The 16,365-nt window shown below is 43.8% G+C and overlaps 1 protein-coding gene across 1 annotated transcript; it reads right to left on the reverse strand.

Moving 5' to 3' along the window:
• Positions 1-11,296: 11,296 nt before the first annotated feature.
• On the reverse strand, positions 11,297-12,268 carry LOC114909353 (olfactory receptor class A-like protein 1). The gene has a single exon (XM_029247951.1). The coding sequence runs from the start codon at positions 12,266-12,268 to the stop codon at positions 11,297-11,299; it is 972 nt and encodes a 323-aa protein (XP_029103784.1).
• Between the last annotated feature and the right edge of the window lie 4,097 nt (positions 12,269-16,365).

Consider the following 16,365-nt stretch of genomic DNA (forward strand, 5'->3'; position numbering starts at 1 on the left):
ATGTTTTAGTGTGATGTAAAAGTTAATATGTTAAGAAAGTGTATGCTGTCTTTAATGCAAAGGAGAAATGTCGATAGGAAAAACAAAACGTAAAGTTTCTTTAGGATGCGTCCCAACACACTTCTTAAACGGAGAACAAATTGTACAGAGTATAGATCACTTTTGCATCCGACACAAGGGAAATTTAAAAAGTGTTGGCAGGCCTTATGATGATGCATGTATGAGCTTGTAAATAAAATGAGGCAACTCAAACCGATCAGGGAGACATCCAGCTGTTGTCGTGAAAAGTCTCTACGTGTCTGAGTGTTTTTGGTGCGAATCTCCTGCGGCTGATTATATTTCCTTTTCTGGAACCAATTTCTTTCACACTGTGGATGGGGTAGGAGCCGTTCTCTCCCAACTTCAAGGGACCCTCCAAAGTGCTATCCCTGGGCTTACTTTTCACAAAAGCCATTTCCAGCAAAATGTAATTAAGGTATCGAAAATTGGGAACTGGGGTGGCGCAGTGGTGCAATAGGTTGGTCCGAGTCCTGCTCCCTGGTGGGTCTGGGGTTCAAGTTCTGTGTGGGGTGCCTTGCGACAGACTGGTGTCCCCTCCCCCTCCAGCCTTATGCCTTGTGTTGCCAGGCTAGGCTCTGGCTCCCTGTGACCCAGTATGGGACAAGCGGTTTCAGACAGTGTGTGTGTGTGTGTGAGAGAGAAAAACTAGGAATTATTAGCTATAAAGTTAGCCTTAGAGGAGTGGAGGCATTGGCTAGAGGGGACCACTCACCATTTCTGGTACTTACTGACCGCAGCAACTTGGAGTATTTGATAAAAGCCCGTCTGTTAAACTGCTGACAGGTGTGGTGGACCCTATTCTTCACCCACTTTCAATTCATCGTTTATCAGGCTGGTTCTAAGAGCACAAAAGTGGATACTCTTTCCAGGCTGCAGAACCAAAACCCTGAAGCTGCCGCTCCAAAACCCATCTTTCCAGACTCCTGCTTCGTAGCGTTGATGCGATAGCAATTCCTGCAGGAACTCTGGAACTACATACCCGCTCAGCTAAGATCCTCCCAAATCCATTGGGTTCAAAGCTCCAAGGCAGCAGGACTTTCAGGCTGTGGTATGACCCTTGCAATGCTTCCGGAGGAATTCTGGTGGCCATTGCTTCAGGAAGACATCCAGGAGTTTGTGGAGGCGTGTGAGACGTGCTTAGTCAAAGTCCCTGTGCCAGAAACCAGTGGGGTGATTAGAACTGTTACTGGTGCCCTCCAGACCATGGTTCCATGTGGTCTTGTATTTTGTAACTGACCTCCCACCATCAGATGGCCACACCGCCGTTCCCGTAGTAATTGATTGTTTTACTAAAGCCTGTTATCTAATTCCCTTAGTGCCCCCACCTTCTATTCTAGTCACTGTGGAACAACTGTTTCAGCAAGTGCTCCGGCTCTATGATCTTCCAGGAGACATCGTATCCGACTGAGGGCTGCAGTTCACATTCAGAGTGTGTAGGGCATTCTGGCGTAGGCTAGGAGTATCTGTAAATTTGACCTCATGACATCGCCCACAGGTTAATGGCCAGGTGGAACATCTGAACCAGGGCTCAGGATGTTTTCTTTGGAGCTCTTTTGGTCAATCTCAGATCCAGTGATCACGCTTCTTACCCTGGGCTGAATATACCCATAACGCACTACCTCACTCTTCCACCAGATTGTCCCCTCCTGCATTCGAAGCATTGGTGAGAGATCTTGTAATAGACCTCCAAGTTGACCAGGTAATAGATTTACATCTTATTCATTTAAGAGACTCTTTTCCAAAGAAATATACATCTCACAGAAAATATATGTGCATTACATTAGCAGAAAGAAAGGCTTAAATGCAGATGTGTTTGTTACTTTCCACCATATGAATCCATGTACATCACAAGAGTAGCTGCATGAAACTTTATCCAAATATCGACAATTTGGAATCACAGTCCTGTATATTTTATAAACATTTACATTCAGCAGTTCTGCGGGAGAGGGGGAAGTCTCTCCACCACATCGGAACCAGAACCAAGAACCTTTGTGCTTTTGGACCTTTTGTGCGCAAGACCACCAAGTGGGTAGAAGTAGAAGAGGGTAGCAGTCTTGTTGGGGTGCAGATAATGATCACGTCTTTTAGATATCTGGGAGCAGTTCCGTTTATGCTTTTGTAGGCTATAACCAGAGTCTTGAATTTGATGCAGGAAGTTAGTGGAAGCCCATGCAGAGAGACAAGGCGGGGAAATATGTAGGAACACTTTGGCAAGTCAAACTAGTCCATGCAGGATAGCACTATCACCTGGACAAGGAGTTGCGCAGAGTCTAAGATATGGCTGAATCTTGTGGATGTATCTTTAGGTCCAAGTTATGGCTTTGATGTGCTGAGAGAAAGACGGACTTGAGTCAATCATCACTCCCAGATTGTTAAACATTCCATGGTTGCATTTTATCTCCACTCCTGTTTGTTATTTTTATGAACACTATCAAGCCACAGCCAAGGATTTAAGGGTGTCCATGCGGGGCGCTAAGGGTGGAATCCTTGCTTTTTGTAGATGATGTCATCTTGGCCTTTCTGACTGAAAGAGATGCCATACTGATCTGTAGTGGTAAAGTGTAATCTTAGTCTTCAAAGAAACTTTTGGTTTACATTCCCCTCCTGGTCATGAGCTTTGAGTAATGACCAAAAAAAATGTGACAAACACAAGAAACTAATATGATGTGCAGGATTGTTGGGCACCCCGTGACAGGGTAAGGAGTTTTGCAATCCAAGAGTCTCGGAGGAGTCAGTTGAGATTGAGAGGAGTAAGTTGAGGTGGTTTAAGCATGTTGTAAGAATACCTCCTGGTTGGCTTCTGCTGGAGTTATCCCAGGCATGTCTCACTGGGAGGAGACTCCAGGCAGACCCAGGACATGCTAGAGAGCTTTTATGTTAAGCCTGGTCTAGGAATCTGGGGGGGGGTGCGGTGGCGCAGTGGGTTAGACCAGGTCCTGCTCTCCGGTGGGTCTGGGGTTGGAGTCCCGCTTGGGGTGCCTTGCAACGGGCTGGCGTCCTGTCCTGGGTATGTTCCCTCCCCCTCCAGCCTTGCGCCCTGCGTTGCCAGGTTGGGCTCTGGCTCCCCACGACCCCGAATGGGACAAGTGGTTCAGAAAGTGTGTGTGGCCTAGGAATCCGGATCCTGTCCCCCTTACTTATCAGATTATAGAATTGTGGAGTATAGTTATAGAAGCTGCTAAAATTGAACACCACCTCCAACCTCTTTCTGCCAGGAAGGTGGTAAACCTGTTTTTTGTTTGAACCTATATGTGCCACACCATCGGCATAACCAGATACACCTGGGACCCGGTGGGATATAAGGCAGAAGTAAACGTAGAAAGACGCGGAACCTTATTCGCCACTGCTCACTCGTCCTGAGTCAGCTTACCTATCACTTCTGCTCCTTGTTCCCTGCTCCTCGATCCACCTCCCCAGTCTGTCTCCCCAAACCCCTTCCCGTTCTATGATCTGATCAGTTTTCTCACGTTTGACATGTTGCCTTTGTTCACCGACCACAATTCTGGATTTTCTGGTGTACGATGTTTGCAGACCGAAGACCCAAGCCTGTCCCTGACTACGGTTCCTGTCCAACCCCTGAATAAATTCCTGTGCACTCCGCAATTGAGTCCGCCTTCTCCTTCCCAGACGAAACCATGGCAGAAGGTTCCGCCCACGGAACAGATTCAGAGGAGATCGATCGCATCAAGAGGGCGCTTGTCGCACAAGGTAATCATTTGGGTTTGATGGAGCAAACCTTAAACAACCTCACCGAGGCTTTCCAGTCCCTAGTCGGGAGGATGCAGGAGCAAAGTATGCTAACCATGGTGGAGACCGCCCCTGCAATTGCCTCCAGGCCAGAACAGCCACCAGAAACACCACCGTCCCAGCCACCACTGGCTCAAGATCCGCGTCTCCTGCCCCCTGCCCGCTTTGAAGGTGACTCCACTCGCTGCACTAGGTTTTTAATGCAATGCAAGCTGGTTTTTTTCCAGCCTGCCTCAGGTTTATGGCACTAACATATGCAGCATTACATATATCATGTCGCTCCTCACCCGTTTTGCATTAGACTGGGCCACTGCCACTTGGGAGTGTAATTCAAAGTTGACGTATGACGACTTTAAAACCCAGTTTCAGGCCGTGTTTGGTCTGCCCCCGTCGGATGACAGTATCAGTGAAAGACTGTTCGAGATCAGGTGGGGGAGCAGACGGTGTCCGATTACGCCATCGAGTTTCGCACCTTAACCGCGCACAGTGACTGGGGCAAGTCTGCACTCCTGGCCATTTTTTTGCAGAGATTTAGATCCCTGCATACAGAAAGAGATGACATTCCAAGGGGACAAGTGGACCCTAGATCAGTTCATTGACACCGCAGTGGCCATCGACAACGCCACGTGCACCAAAGAACCTCCGCGCCGCACTTCTCCGGAGCGTACCGGCATTGAGTGCGGAGCAGCAGAGCCCATGCAGTTGGGACGAGGTCGCTTATCCCCGACTGAACGACGGCAGAGATTTCAAGAAGCCCTATGCCTATACTGTGGCTAATCAGGACACCGTCGTCTTCAGTGTCCCGTCCGTTCCAGAGCCCAGGTGAGTGGAACCCTCCACTGTGACCACCTGACTGTACCCATTACATTGTCATGGGGAGTGGGTAACATGTCTCTACAGGCTTTGGTGGATTCAGGGGCAGCAGGTAGCTTGATTGGCATTAAATTTGCCCAGTTCCACAAGATTCCCGTAGCAAAATGTCCCCAGCGATTTAAGATTAATGCATTAGATGGACAACCCCCAGGTAAGGGGTTCGTAGATTCCCAGACTGTCCCCCTTCAGATGATGATAGGGGCTTGTCACCAGGAAACGATACAGTTTTATCTGATCTTGTCCCCTGATGTTCCAGTGATTCAGGGTTTCCCATGGCTAGCATGTCATAACCCCGTGTTTGATTGGAACACCGGAGACCTCACTGCATGGGGGGCTCAGTGTGAAGGAAAATGCCTGAAGTTACCTTGCAGGGCCACCTTGAGGGAAATGAATGAGGACAGCCAACCCAGATCTCCCCCCCCCCGAGTACCAAGATCTCGCTCCAGTTTTCAGCCGCATTCGCGCCGCAGAGCTACCACCTTACCGTCCATGGGATTGTGCGATTGACCTGTTACCAGGTATCACACCACTCCATAGTCGTATTTATCCCGTCATGGCCCGAACATCAGGCGCTGCAACAATACATCACCGAGATGCTTGCCCCCGGCATCATTCGACCCTCCACTTCTCCTGTTTCCGCCGGAATCTTTTTTGTGGAGAAAAAGGATGGGGGGGTTGTGACCATGCAGAGACTATCGGGGCTTAAATCGCATAACTCAGGTACCCTCATCCAATGCCATTGATCACAGCCGCCCTAGAACAAGTTCGTGATGCAAAATGATTCACAAAACTAGATCTCAGGAGTGCATATAACCTGATATGTATTAGAGAAGGTGATGAGTGGAAGACCGCGTTTAGTATGACCATGGGACATTATGAGTATCCGGTCATGCCTTTCGGGCTTGCTAATGCACTAAGTGTTTTTCAGGTCTTTGTCAATCATGTGGGGGTGCGGTGGCGCAGTGGGTTGGACCACGGTCCTGCTGTCCGGTGGGTCTGGGGTTCGAGTCCCGCTTAGGGTGCCTTGCGACGGACTGGCGTCCCGTCCTGGGTGTGTCCCCTTCCCCCTCCGGCCTTACGCCCTGTGTTACCGGGTAGGCTCCGGTTCCCCGTGACCCGTATGGGACAAGCGGTTCTGAAAATGTGTGTGTGTGTGTGTGTCAATCATGTGCTGGGGTACCTGGTAACTTACGGGGTGCTCATATCTGGATGACATCTTGATTTTCTCCAAAGATTTTAACAGTCATGCTCAGTTGGTCAGATGGGTTTTATGGCGCCTACTACAGAATTGATTGTATGTCAAGTTGGAAAAATGCGAGTTCCACCAACGGAGAATCTTCTTCCTTGGTTTCATACTGACCCCAGACGGAGTTGCCATGGATCCGGGTAAGGCATGTGCATTGTTAGAGTGGCCATGTCCGACCGCTACAAAGGCCTTACAACGATTCCTTGGGTTTGCAAATTTTTAATTGCCTCTTCATAAGAAATTTCAGTTTGATTGCCACCCCGCTAACTGCATTAACAGCAAATAAATCGTACAAACTTCCATGGAACCCAGAGGCCCAGCAGGCATTTGATGAGCCCAAATACCGCTTCACCTCAGCGCCCATCTTACACCAACCAGATCCAGAACTCCTGTTTATCGTGGAGATAGATGCTTCGGAGACCGGGGTAGGCGCAGTGCTTTCTCAATGCCAAGGTAAACCAGAGAAAATGTATCCGTGCTTTCTTCTCTAGGAAATTGTTTCCTGCTGAACGAAATTATGACATCGGAAATCAGGAGCTGTTAGCCATGAAATTGGTATTAGAAGAATGGCGTCATTGGTTAGAAGGTACTAAACATCCTTTTTTGATATTAACTGATCACAAGAACCTCAAGTACCTGCAGAGTGCCTGACGCTTAAACTCCCGACAAACCAGGTGGGCACTCTTTTGCTCTTTTTAACTTTACTGTAACCTACAGGCCCGGCAAAAAAAAAAACACCAAAGCTGATGCTCTCTCGCGCATACATGAGGAGAGACCAGACCCTGGAGAACCTGACTACATCCTGCGCAGGACCTGCGTGGTGGGGCCCATAATGTGGGACGTCAACCAAGGACAGCAACCTGACCCTAACTCTGTGCCACCTGGAGGACCTGTGGGTAAGCAATATGTTCCCACAGGAATACGAAAGACACTGCTCCAATGGGCTCACGATCATCCAGCCGCAGGACATCCTGGCTTCAGTCGGACACAGGAGCAGCTGCAGAAGCAATACTGGTGGCCGTCCTTTGAAGGAGGATATGCAAGATTATGTCCGGGCCTGTCCCATTTGTGCGCAAACAAAAGCATCAAACCAGAAGCCTGCCGCTCTCCTGCAGCTCTTACTAGTCCCAAAGTGCCCCTGGACCCACATAGCTCTCGACTTTAGTCGATCTCCCCAGTTCGGAAGGAGAGACTACAACCTGACCATCATTGACTGCTTCTCTAAGGGGTGTTGCCTGGTTCCTTTGCCCAAGTTGCCTACAGCCCTCGAAACCGCCGAACTCCTCTCCCATCATGTTTTCCGGCTCTACGGTCTGCCCAAGGACATCGCATCCGACCGAGGGCCTCAGTTCACGTCACGGGTCTGGAGAGCTTTCTGGAGGAAGTTGGGAGTAACGGTGAGTCTGACCTCTGGTTACCACCCCCAGGCAAACGGGCAAGTAGAGCGGCTCCAACAAGACATCGGACGTTTTCTCCGAAGCTACTGCTTGGGTAATCCCCAACAGTGGGTGTTGTACTTACCCTGGGCCGAATATGCCCACAACACTCTCACCAACTCGTTGACCGGGCACTCACTGTTCCAGTGTATTTTAGGTTACCAACCGCCACTATTTCCCTGACATCCGGAGCCCAGTGATGTACCAGCTGTGGATGCCTGGTAAAACACCCAGAAGGTATAGAAAACAGTAAGAGATCATCTTCTCCGCCGCCAGTCAACTAAAACACCAGGAGGATTGACGGCGATGCCCACTCTCTATCCTGCCAGGTCAGCGGGTTTGGTTATCCACCCGCAGCTTACAAGGACTGTACATGTCCAAAAAACTCAGCCCTAGGTACTTGGGACCCTTCAAGGTTCTACGGCAAGTCACCCCCGTCACCTATCAGTTGCAACTACCTCGGCACTTGTGCGTACACCCTTCTTTCCATGTGTTGTTCCTGAAGCCCATGGCCACTTCTCTTCATCAACCTCAGCTAGCACCTCCCTCTCCGATATCCTTATCTGACGGGAGCAGTCCTATGTACATCGTGAGGGCACTCCTGGATTCCTGTCACCGCAGAGGGACCTTTCAGTACCTTATAGATCGGGAGGGTTATGGGCCTGAGGGGAGCCATTGGGTGACAGCCTGTGATATTCTGGATCCTGACCTTATTTCTGATTTTCACAGGGCCCATTCGGATCGGCCTGCTCTCAGACCTCGCGGTCGTCCCCGGGGTGCCAGTCGAGCGTTTAGTGCCGCTCCTGGAGGGGGGGGTCATGCCACGCCCACACCATCGGCATAACCAGATACTCCTGGGACCCGGCAGGATATAAGGCAGAAGCTAACGTAGAAGGACGCGGAACCTTATTCGCCAACTGCTCACTCATCCCGAGTCAGCTTACGTATCACTTCTGCTCCTTGTTCCCTGCTCCTCGGTCCACCTCCCGAAACCCCTTCCCGTTCTGTGAACTGATCAGTTCTCGTGTTTGAGCTGTTGCCTGTGTTCACAGACCACGATTCTGGATTTTCTAGTGTATGACGTTTGCAGTCCGAAGACCCAAGCCTGTCCCTGACTACGGTTCCTGTCCAGCCCCTGAATAAATTCCTGTGCACTCCACAATTTAGTCCGCCTTCTCCTTCCCAGCCGAAACCATGGCAATAAGTTGCATGATATAATTAGCATATGATCAAATCAAAATAACAATGCCACCTAAAAACTGCAAAAAAAATCTGCCACAGAATATTCTTCATATTTCTGAGGTCAAATAATACAATGCAAAGCACAAATTCACCACAAGAATTTGTTTTTCTGCCATGTTGAGAGCAAGCTATACAAATACAATCCACAATTCATAAACGTGTCTCCAGGGAGATAAAAACAGTGTACTGCTCTAATGTACATAGCTGGAGGTTGTTATTCTTCATGTGAAGTTAGTCTTAAGAGGCTATTAAGGAGTCATTTAATGTTATTTCAGAAGTTTAGCTGTTTCCCTGCCCTCTGTAACCTCCTGGGAAATTTTCAGATTCACAGATAATTACAGGTTTCCAACAGCAGTCCATTTTAATTAGGAGTCTTGGGACATCAAGTCAGATGCTTTTTGGGCTCTTTTCTCTAGGGGACACTTTTCTCCTGGCTACCAGACTAGTGTCTGGGCATGTTTACCAGGACAGGTGAATGACTGCAATCACTACTGGCAGGTCTGGAACTACTCAGGGTGAGATAGTTCACCAGTCTTATAAATGAGACAACTTTATCATTTAATTATATTTTCTGTGAAAAGGGAAAGAAGAATTCAGAGAAAAAAAATCTCAGAAAAGCTTTCTCCATGAATAGTGCACAGGTCACATAGAACTTCCATGTGTTTTAATGTTAATTTATCCCCATGAGATATACAGAAATGGGCACCTAATGTTTTATTTAGTGCATGGTGTGTTATTTCTGTTTACATCTAGTTTCAGTCCCAGACAATTTTCTATTTTCATAATAATGTTGCATAATTTGTTTCTTTTAAGTAACATGAAATGCAAATTTCACTTTGTTTTATAAATTCTCTTGTATTTAAACAAAAATAGTATAAAGACAAAGTATATCACTACCTAATCAAGTGCATTGGTTTTTTTGAAAATGTGTTTATTCTGAAATAAATGTCTGCTACGCATAACGAAAGTTGACAGTTGAATTACCACTGTTAAACATCACCATGTCTGAACATTTATTAAACATTTGGGAACTGAAGATCCCAGTTGGTTAAATTAACCAACCAGCCAGTAACAAGTGCTGGCTTGTTTATTGAGTCCTCTGTTAACAGTGTAGTAATCTTTGACCCATCCTTGCTCCTGAAGGACTTAGACTTTTTGGAGGCTCCTTATATACTGAAACACAATTGCTTCACCTGTTTAACATCACCTGTTTCACATCACTGTGTTATTTCAACTTGTCACATTGTCATTAGTCCTAAACTACCTGCTGTCCAAACTTTTTTGGAATGTGTTGCAGACATTAATTTCAGAATAAATGTGTATTTTGAAAAAAAAAAAACAATGCAATTGATTACATAAACCATGAAATACCTTGTCTCTACACTGTTTTTATATGAATACAAGTCAAAGTAAAATTATAAATTACTCCTTTGTTTTAATTAGCATTTTCCATAGTGTCCCAGCTTTTTTAAATTGGGGTTGTATTAAAGTTTGAGTCTGTGTGGGGGTGGTGTAATTTCATTCATAGGCTCTTAGGGGAAATTAGTGATAATAGAACTAAGATCACTGTTGTAAGTACATTAGCAGTGACATTGGAATTTGTTAAATAACAGTAATGTAGCATTTATGGTACGTTTCAGACAAGCAAAAAGGTCCAAAGAGCCATTTGAAGGTTTTTAAAACATCTTGGAAACTGAATTGTTTTACAATGAAAGTGTGGAATACCACAAACTGGTAAATTCTTGACTTGGCTGTAAAATTTTACTCTTACTAGCTATTGAGGTGGGAAAAAGGAGTATCCAGCGATTACAGGAGAGATTACACGTTTTTGTAATTTATTCAGTTGTTCCAGAGACACAAGATAAGACTAGAAAGTCAAAGAATTTTTTTTTTTTATGGTAAGATATTATGCTCTATACGGTATAGTGCTTAACAAAAGAGTACAAAATATATATTGCATAATTTCTAGGGTTCATTATCATGGATACACAATCTGGTTTGTGTACAAATTTGCTTGGGGTCAGATGAATGTGCATGGGTGGTGTATAGGTTAACATCAATTAGTTTTCTGCAGTGATATAATAATGATGTAATAATGAAGCACACAGAGAATACACAGGTGAATAATTAATACATTTCTCTTTTGCAAAAAGCATGGCTAATTATTCCAGGTCCAATTAGGTCATTAAACCAAGCAATGTATTGTGCTTCATTTGTGCTTTCTTGCTTCTCATTAAAAAGCACATAACGTGCCATCCTTGCAATTTAATTTGTACACAACTTCACTCAATCAATTCATATTCATAATCATAATTTTTCTTAATTATTAATATATGCACATGCTATAAAAAGCATTTGAAAATGTGAGATTTGATATTGTGTAACATTTGATATTAAAGATAATGAAACATTTCCCTATTCCAGTTTGTTGGTCACAATATCAGAAAGTTTCAGTTATGAGGTATGTAATAATTTAACCAAAGTACATTACTGCAAATAAATGTATGTACACATTTATAAATTTAAATTTATAAAAATATTGATTTATAAATAATTACAATAATAAAAGTGGCAATATTAACAATTTTATAATTTTATTACTACAGTATATATACCTAAGGGTTCTATCAAATTTCTGCTGTCTCTGAATTTTACTACTGTATACTACTGTTTCAGGAGAGTTGCATTTCACTCATGCCATAACACAAGAAATTTTAGATTCTCCTTGTGCACTAGGATCTTCCACTGTCCTTTTCGTACGTGTAAAGCACTTGAAATTTCCTGCCAGTCTGCGGTTAGTGGTGATAATGAGAACAGGGCTGAGAGCAGAGTAACAAGAGGCAAAGAACACACGTACATCGGAGACAGCGGGCAGGACCCGGGAGACGGAGAGTGTGTATCCCCACAGCATATTCTCCAGACCAAAGAGTGCCACATAAGTACACACCAGAAGCAGCACAGCCTGAGAAGCACCTGTTGATGCCTGGCTGGCCCCCTGCAGTCCTTTCACCTGTTGTCGGTGCCGATATAGGACCAGTAGCATGTAGACTGCTGCCAACACCATCACACCTACAAAAGCCACATCCCGCACAGTGTATGCCACTCCATGGACCATGTAAACCTCAAGACCTGGGAAAACAACAATGCAGAACTCCAGGTTTAAAGTATATTCTGGGATAGAACCATTTATGGGTGGTGCTAGTGGGTAGAATACAGCACCATGGCAGATAAACACATTGAGAATGTAGAAGATAATGATGGCATGTGGCAAATGTGCAGGAAGCCAACGCTTGAGAATAGTCCAGTGGGATGTGGAAGGGGCCACACTCACACTCTGGTAGCAACCCAACAGAGCTGTCACACAGATAGACATGGCGCGACCCATGCGGTAGGCGAAGATGACCACCTTGCAGCCCCAGTCATTAATGAAATGCTTTAAGCCAACGGCAACCAGAGTCTGGGGGATACCCCGGCACAGGAGGACTACGACGTTGACAGCTGCTAGGTTACTGAGGATGAAATCGTTGGGAGGCAGGCGGCCACGGGAAGAACGCAGGTGGCAAAAGAGAAGCAGCACGGTCAGGTTGGCGGGGAGGCCAACCACAACCAGGCAGAGGAAACCAGTTGCCTTCAAAACCACACGCACCTCCGTCTGTATGTCCATCAGTCCACAGAGAGTCCAGGCTATAGCAATAAAATTGACATAATGAAAAAGACTGACACCTACAATAACTTTCATTGATCTTTTTTTTTCTATAAAAAACTTTTCTATAGAGTTTTTTATATTAAACTTTGTGTGTCACTACTGAGTTGGTTGAATAGCGACACAAGAGGTTGTTAAAACAACTTACAGTTAGGGTAACGCTACTCAGTTCACCGTCTTGGAGGGTCACGTCCAGCAGGTCTTCTTATTCTCTTTAAAAGAGAAACATTTTTTTTTTTTTCAGTAGTAAGGTGACAGGCACAAACATCTTCAAATTTGGTGGAGTTCAGCTTTTAAGATAATTTTTCTGCCAGTCTACTGGGTGTATATCAATTTGGTTAAACAGTATAACAAAATAAGCTAAATTCTTAAACTGAATACAAAGAAAACCAGTCCAAATTAAATATACATAACAGGAATAATTAAAGGTAAATCACAACAATTATTTTAGGGACTCATGCCTTCAGTGTACTTACATTTATTCAGCTATATAAGTGACAAACTGTCAGTATTATCACTACTACTATTGCCGAAAGATTTAAATTTTAGTAACATATTTTGCAGATACTGGCTGCTGTAACGTGGATTTTGTTATGCAGATCTAAACCTAAAGAGTTTTTCAGGCTTCCATGACAATGAGGTGAACCCTTTACAAGGATGAAACAGTCAAAGAATCTTGGATATTTTAAATTTATTTATCATGTGTTTATCTGTAAGTTTTATTTTACATGAGGGTTTCAGTTGTTTACAATTTCAATAATTTTATTTTTTTTTAAAAAAAAAATAATCACCATGCTAGCTTTCAGCATTTCTTACCTTATTGTTTGTTTAATGATAACAAGCTCATGAGTGTCGATGCTGCATAAATATCAAATTAAGAATTTTTTAAAGAAAACTGTCTTAGCCCCAGTCTCCATGTGAAAGCAAAGATGAGCCCGAAAAGAAAAGAAGGAAGCATGTGTACAACAGTTATTTCACATTTTTACATATGTTTGTCAGAAAAATAAATATTCCATTGCTAGTGCAGAATCTACTGAACAAATCACTATAAAACCTATAAAATTTGGAAAAAAAAAATCCTGTGCTAATACTCCTAATTATTTATCCCATTACACCCAAAAAAAATTTACATTACATTGCAGTATACAATAATTACAGTGAGATCTATAAATCTGGTAAGATCAGCAGCCATATTAAGCTAAAATTCCTGAAATGTAAGATATATTACAGTTGACTATATATATATATATATATATATATATATATATATATATATATATAATACATATATATATATATATATTATATGTATATAATATATATATATTAATCTATTCATCTGTAATGATGTATCAAAATTTGATTTCATTCTTCACTCAATGTTGGAAAAAAACATTTTCAAATAATTTGTTTCTTGCATAATTGCAAACATATCCTTGATGTTGCTCTTTCAAATAATTTTTTTTTCCCTTCTCCTCAGCATAAAAAAACCAGGTATGTCTTACCTTGTACCTTAGTAGAGATCAAAATTGTGGATGGATGTATGATATACCCCGTCCTGGGTGTGTCCCCTCCCCCTCCGGCCTTACACCCTGTGTTGCCGGGTAGACTCCGGTTCCCCCGCGACCCCGTATGGGACAAGTGGTTCAGAAAATGTGTGTGTGTGTGTGTGTGTGTGTGTGTGTATGATATACTGAAAGTGAGCTGTGTGGTTCACACATTTTAAAGTTCTCCTGTTAACGCATTGGGGGATGGGGACTAAATTAATTACAGGGAATGCTGTATCTCTTTTGAGAATGTGCAAACAGGGAACTGCACATAATAGTGAAGTGTCTAAATGTTCTTTAATTAGAATCTGATGCTATTCTTACTATGTTTTTACATCAGGGTTTCTGCTGTTACCCTAACCAAACTTCTTAGATCGTATCAGCTCCACCACAAGTATCTCCCTATCAAGGCTCTTACTCACTATGTACTAATACAGGTGGTCCCCAACTTATGGTGATTTGACTTACGATTTTTTTGGCTTTACAATGGTGAGCTGCTGAAAGACATTCAGTAGAAACCGTACTTTAAATTAAGATTTTTTCCCAGGCAAGCAATATGTGGTGTGATACTGGTCAGCAGCAGCAATCCACATCTGTCATGCAGAGGTGTGTATTAAATGCATTTTCATCTATCCATCCATCTCTCCATTGTCAACAACCACTTGTCCTGAGTGGGGTCATGGTGAGCTGGAGCCTTACCTGGCAACACAGGGTGCAAGACCGAAGGAGGGAGGGGACACACCTAGGACAGGATGCCAGTCCATCGCAAGGCACCCCAAGCAGGGCTTGAACCCCAAATCCGCCATACAGCGGGCACCGGCTGAACCTGCTGTGCCACCACGCCCTCCCAGATGCATTTTTAACTTAAGATATTTTAAATTTACGATGGGTTTTGTGGAACGTAACCCCATCGTAAGGCAGGGCAAGCTGTATACAAAGATTAAGTTGTGGCAAAAAAGGTACTTTTATAGGTTAATGATTTCACTTGTATGAATTAAAAATAATGGGGGGGGCACAGTGGGTTTGGCCGGGTCCTGCTCTCTGACGAGTCTGGGGTTCGAGTCCTGTTTGGGGTGACCTGTGATGGACTGGCATCCCTTCCTGGGTGTGTCCCCTCTGACCTTACGCCCTGCATTGCCAGGTTAAGCTCTGGCTCGCCACGACCTTGCTTGGGACGAGCGGTTTCAGCCAATGTGTGTTTGTATTATGAGTACTAGTGGTCACTTTTGCTCAGTGTTGCAAAGATGCTGCATGGAGGACAAATTCCATCTTTGTCCAAAAACAGGGACACCTCATTTAATTTGACTTTGATGGTGCACTTTTCAAACAGTAGAAAAAAAAATTTCTTTCTTCTTTCTTTTTCAAAACTGCCTAAATCCTAGCCTGTCTTCAGATTTTCCCTTTTTTATTACTTTAACGCTTAGTTTTACAGTGTTTTGTTGAACTCATCAACCTGGGGTTTCCATTATTGACAAGTCTCCTGCCCTCACTTTCTGTGTTGTGTAGAACAGCTGACCAAAACCCTTCTCTGCTTGCATGCTTATCTCACATTGTGCCTGCAGGGTACTCCCATTTTGCTCCAGCTTTGTTCATTTGATCCAAGATGCCTTGTTCTTGTCTGAAGTTTATTCTAGCTCTGTGATCTCCAGACTGTCGATCATGAAGTTCGGCAGTGTTTATTTAACATAAACCTCTTCACTGATATTTTTTTTTGGTATCAGTGTTAAAATGTTCAGATATCAAGGCAGTGATTCCATTTATTTTTTATGTTTAATTTAAAACAGTTTTTCTCTTGGTTCAATCAAGCTACCACAGAGCAAAAATGCCAATATTACCTAGAATGCCCAGGAGGAGTGGGCAGCCACTGGCACTTGGACCTCCAGAGGTTTTTTTCTCCCTCGATTTTCAGTTGGGAGTTTTTGTCCCTTTCCTCCGTGGCCAGTAGGCATACTTATAGCTTCCTAAAATTATTATAGCTTTACTTATACCTTTGTAAAACTTACTTTACTTATAGCTTTATAAGATTACTTTAAAAACTTTACTCATAGCATTATAAAATTATTACAAAATATATCACGATAGTCTGCAGTCAGCTGTCTTATTTGTTTCTTTATTCTGATGTATTTGTACAGAAATACTGCACAAAACAAAACAATAACAATGAAAATGACAGTGTCAATGAGTAATACTAATAAACAATAAATAACGGTAACAATAATAACAATAAATACCAGTAGACAGCCAGAGAACTCAGAACATGAGAATGCTTAAAGTGACAGTGTACTCTACCAATGCGCTTGGAAGGAGCAGTCCAACTCTAGTTACTAAAGGTGGCACATTGGTGAGTGTTGTATACTCTTGCAACAGTGGGGTAAAAGTTGTTCCTGGACCTAGCAGTGTGGGTTGGAATAGACCTGAGCTGTTTTCCAGATGGCAGTAAAGAGAAAAGTGCCTGTGCGGGGTGACTGCGATCTTTCATGATACGCATTGTCTTTCTGAGGCAGCGTGTGG

This window comes from Scleropages formosus, chromosome 22 (assembly GCF_900964775.1).
Source record: "Scleropages formosus chromosome 22, fSclFor1.1, whole genome shotgun sequence".
NCBI lineage: Eukaryota > Metazoa > Chordata > Actinopteri > Osteoglossiformes > Osteoglossidae > Scleropages > Scleropages formosus.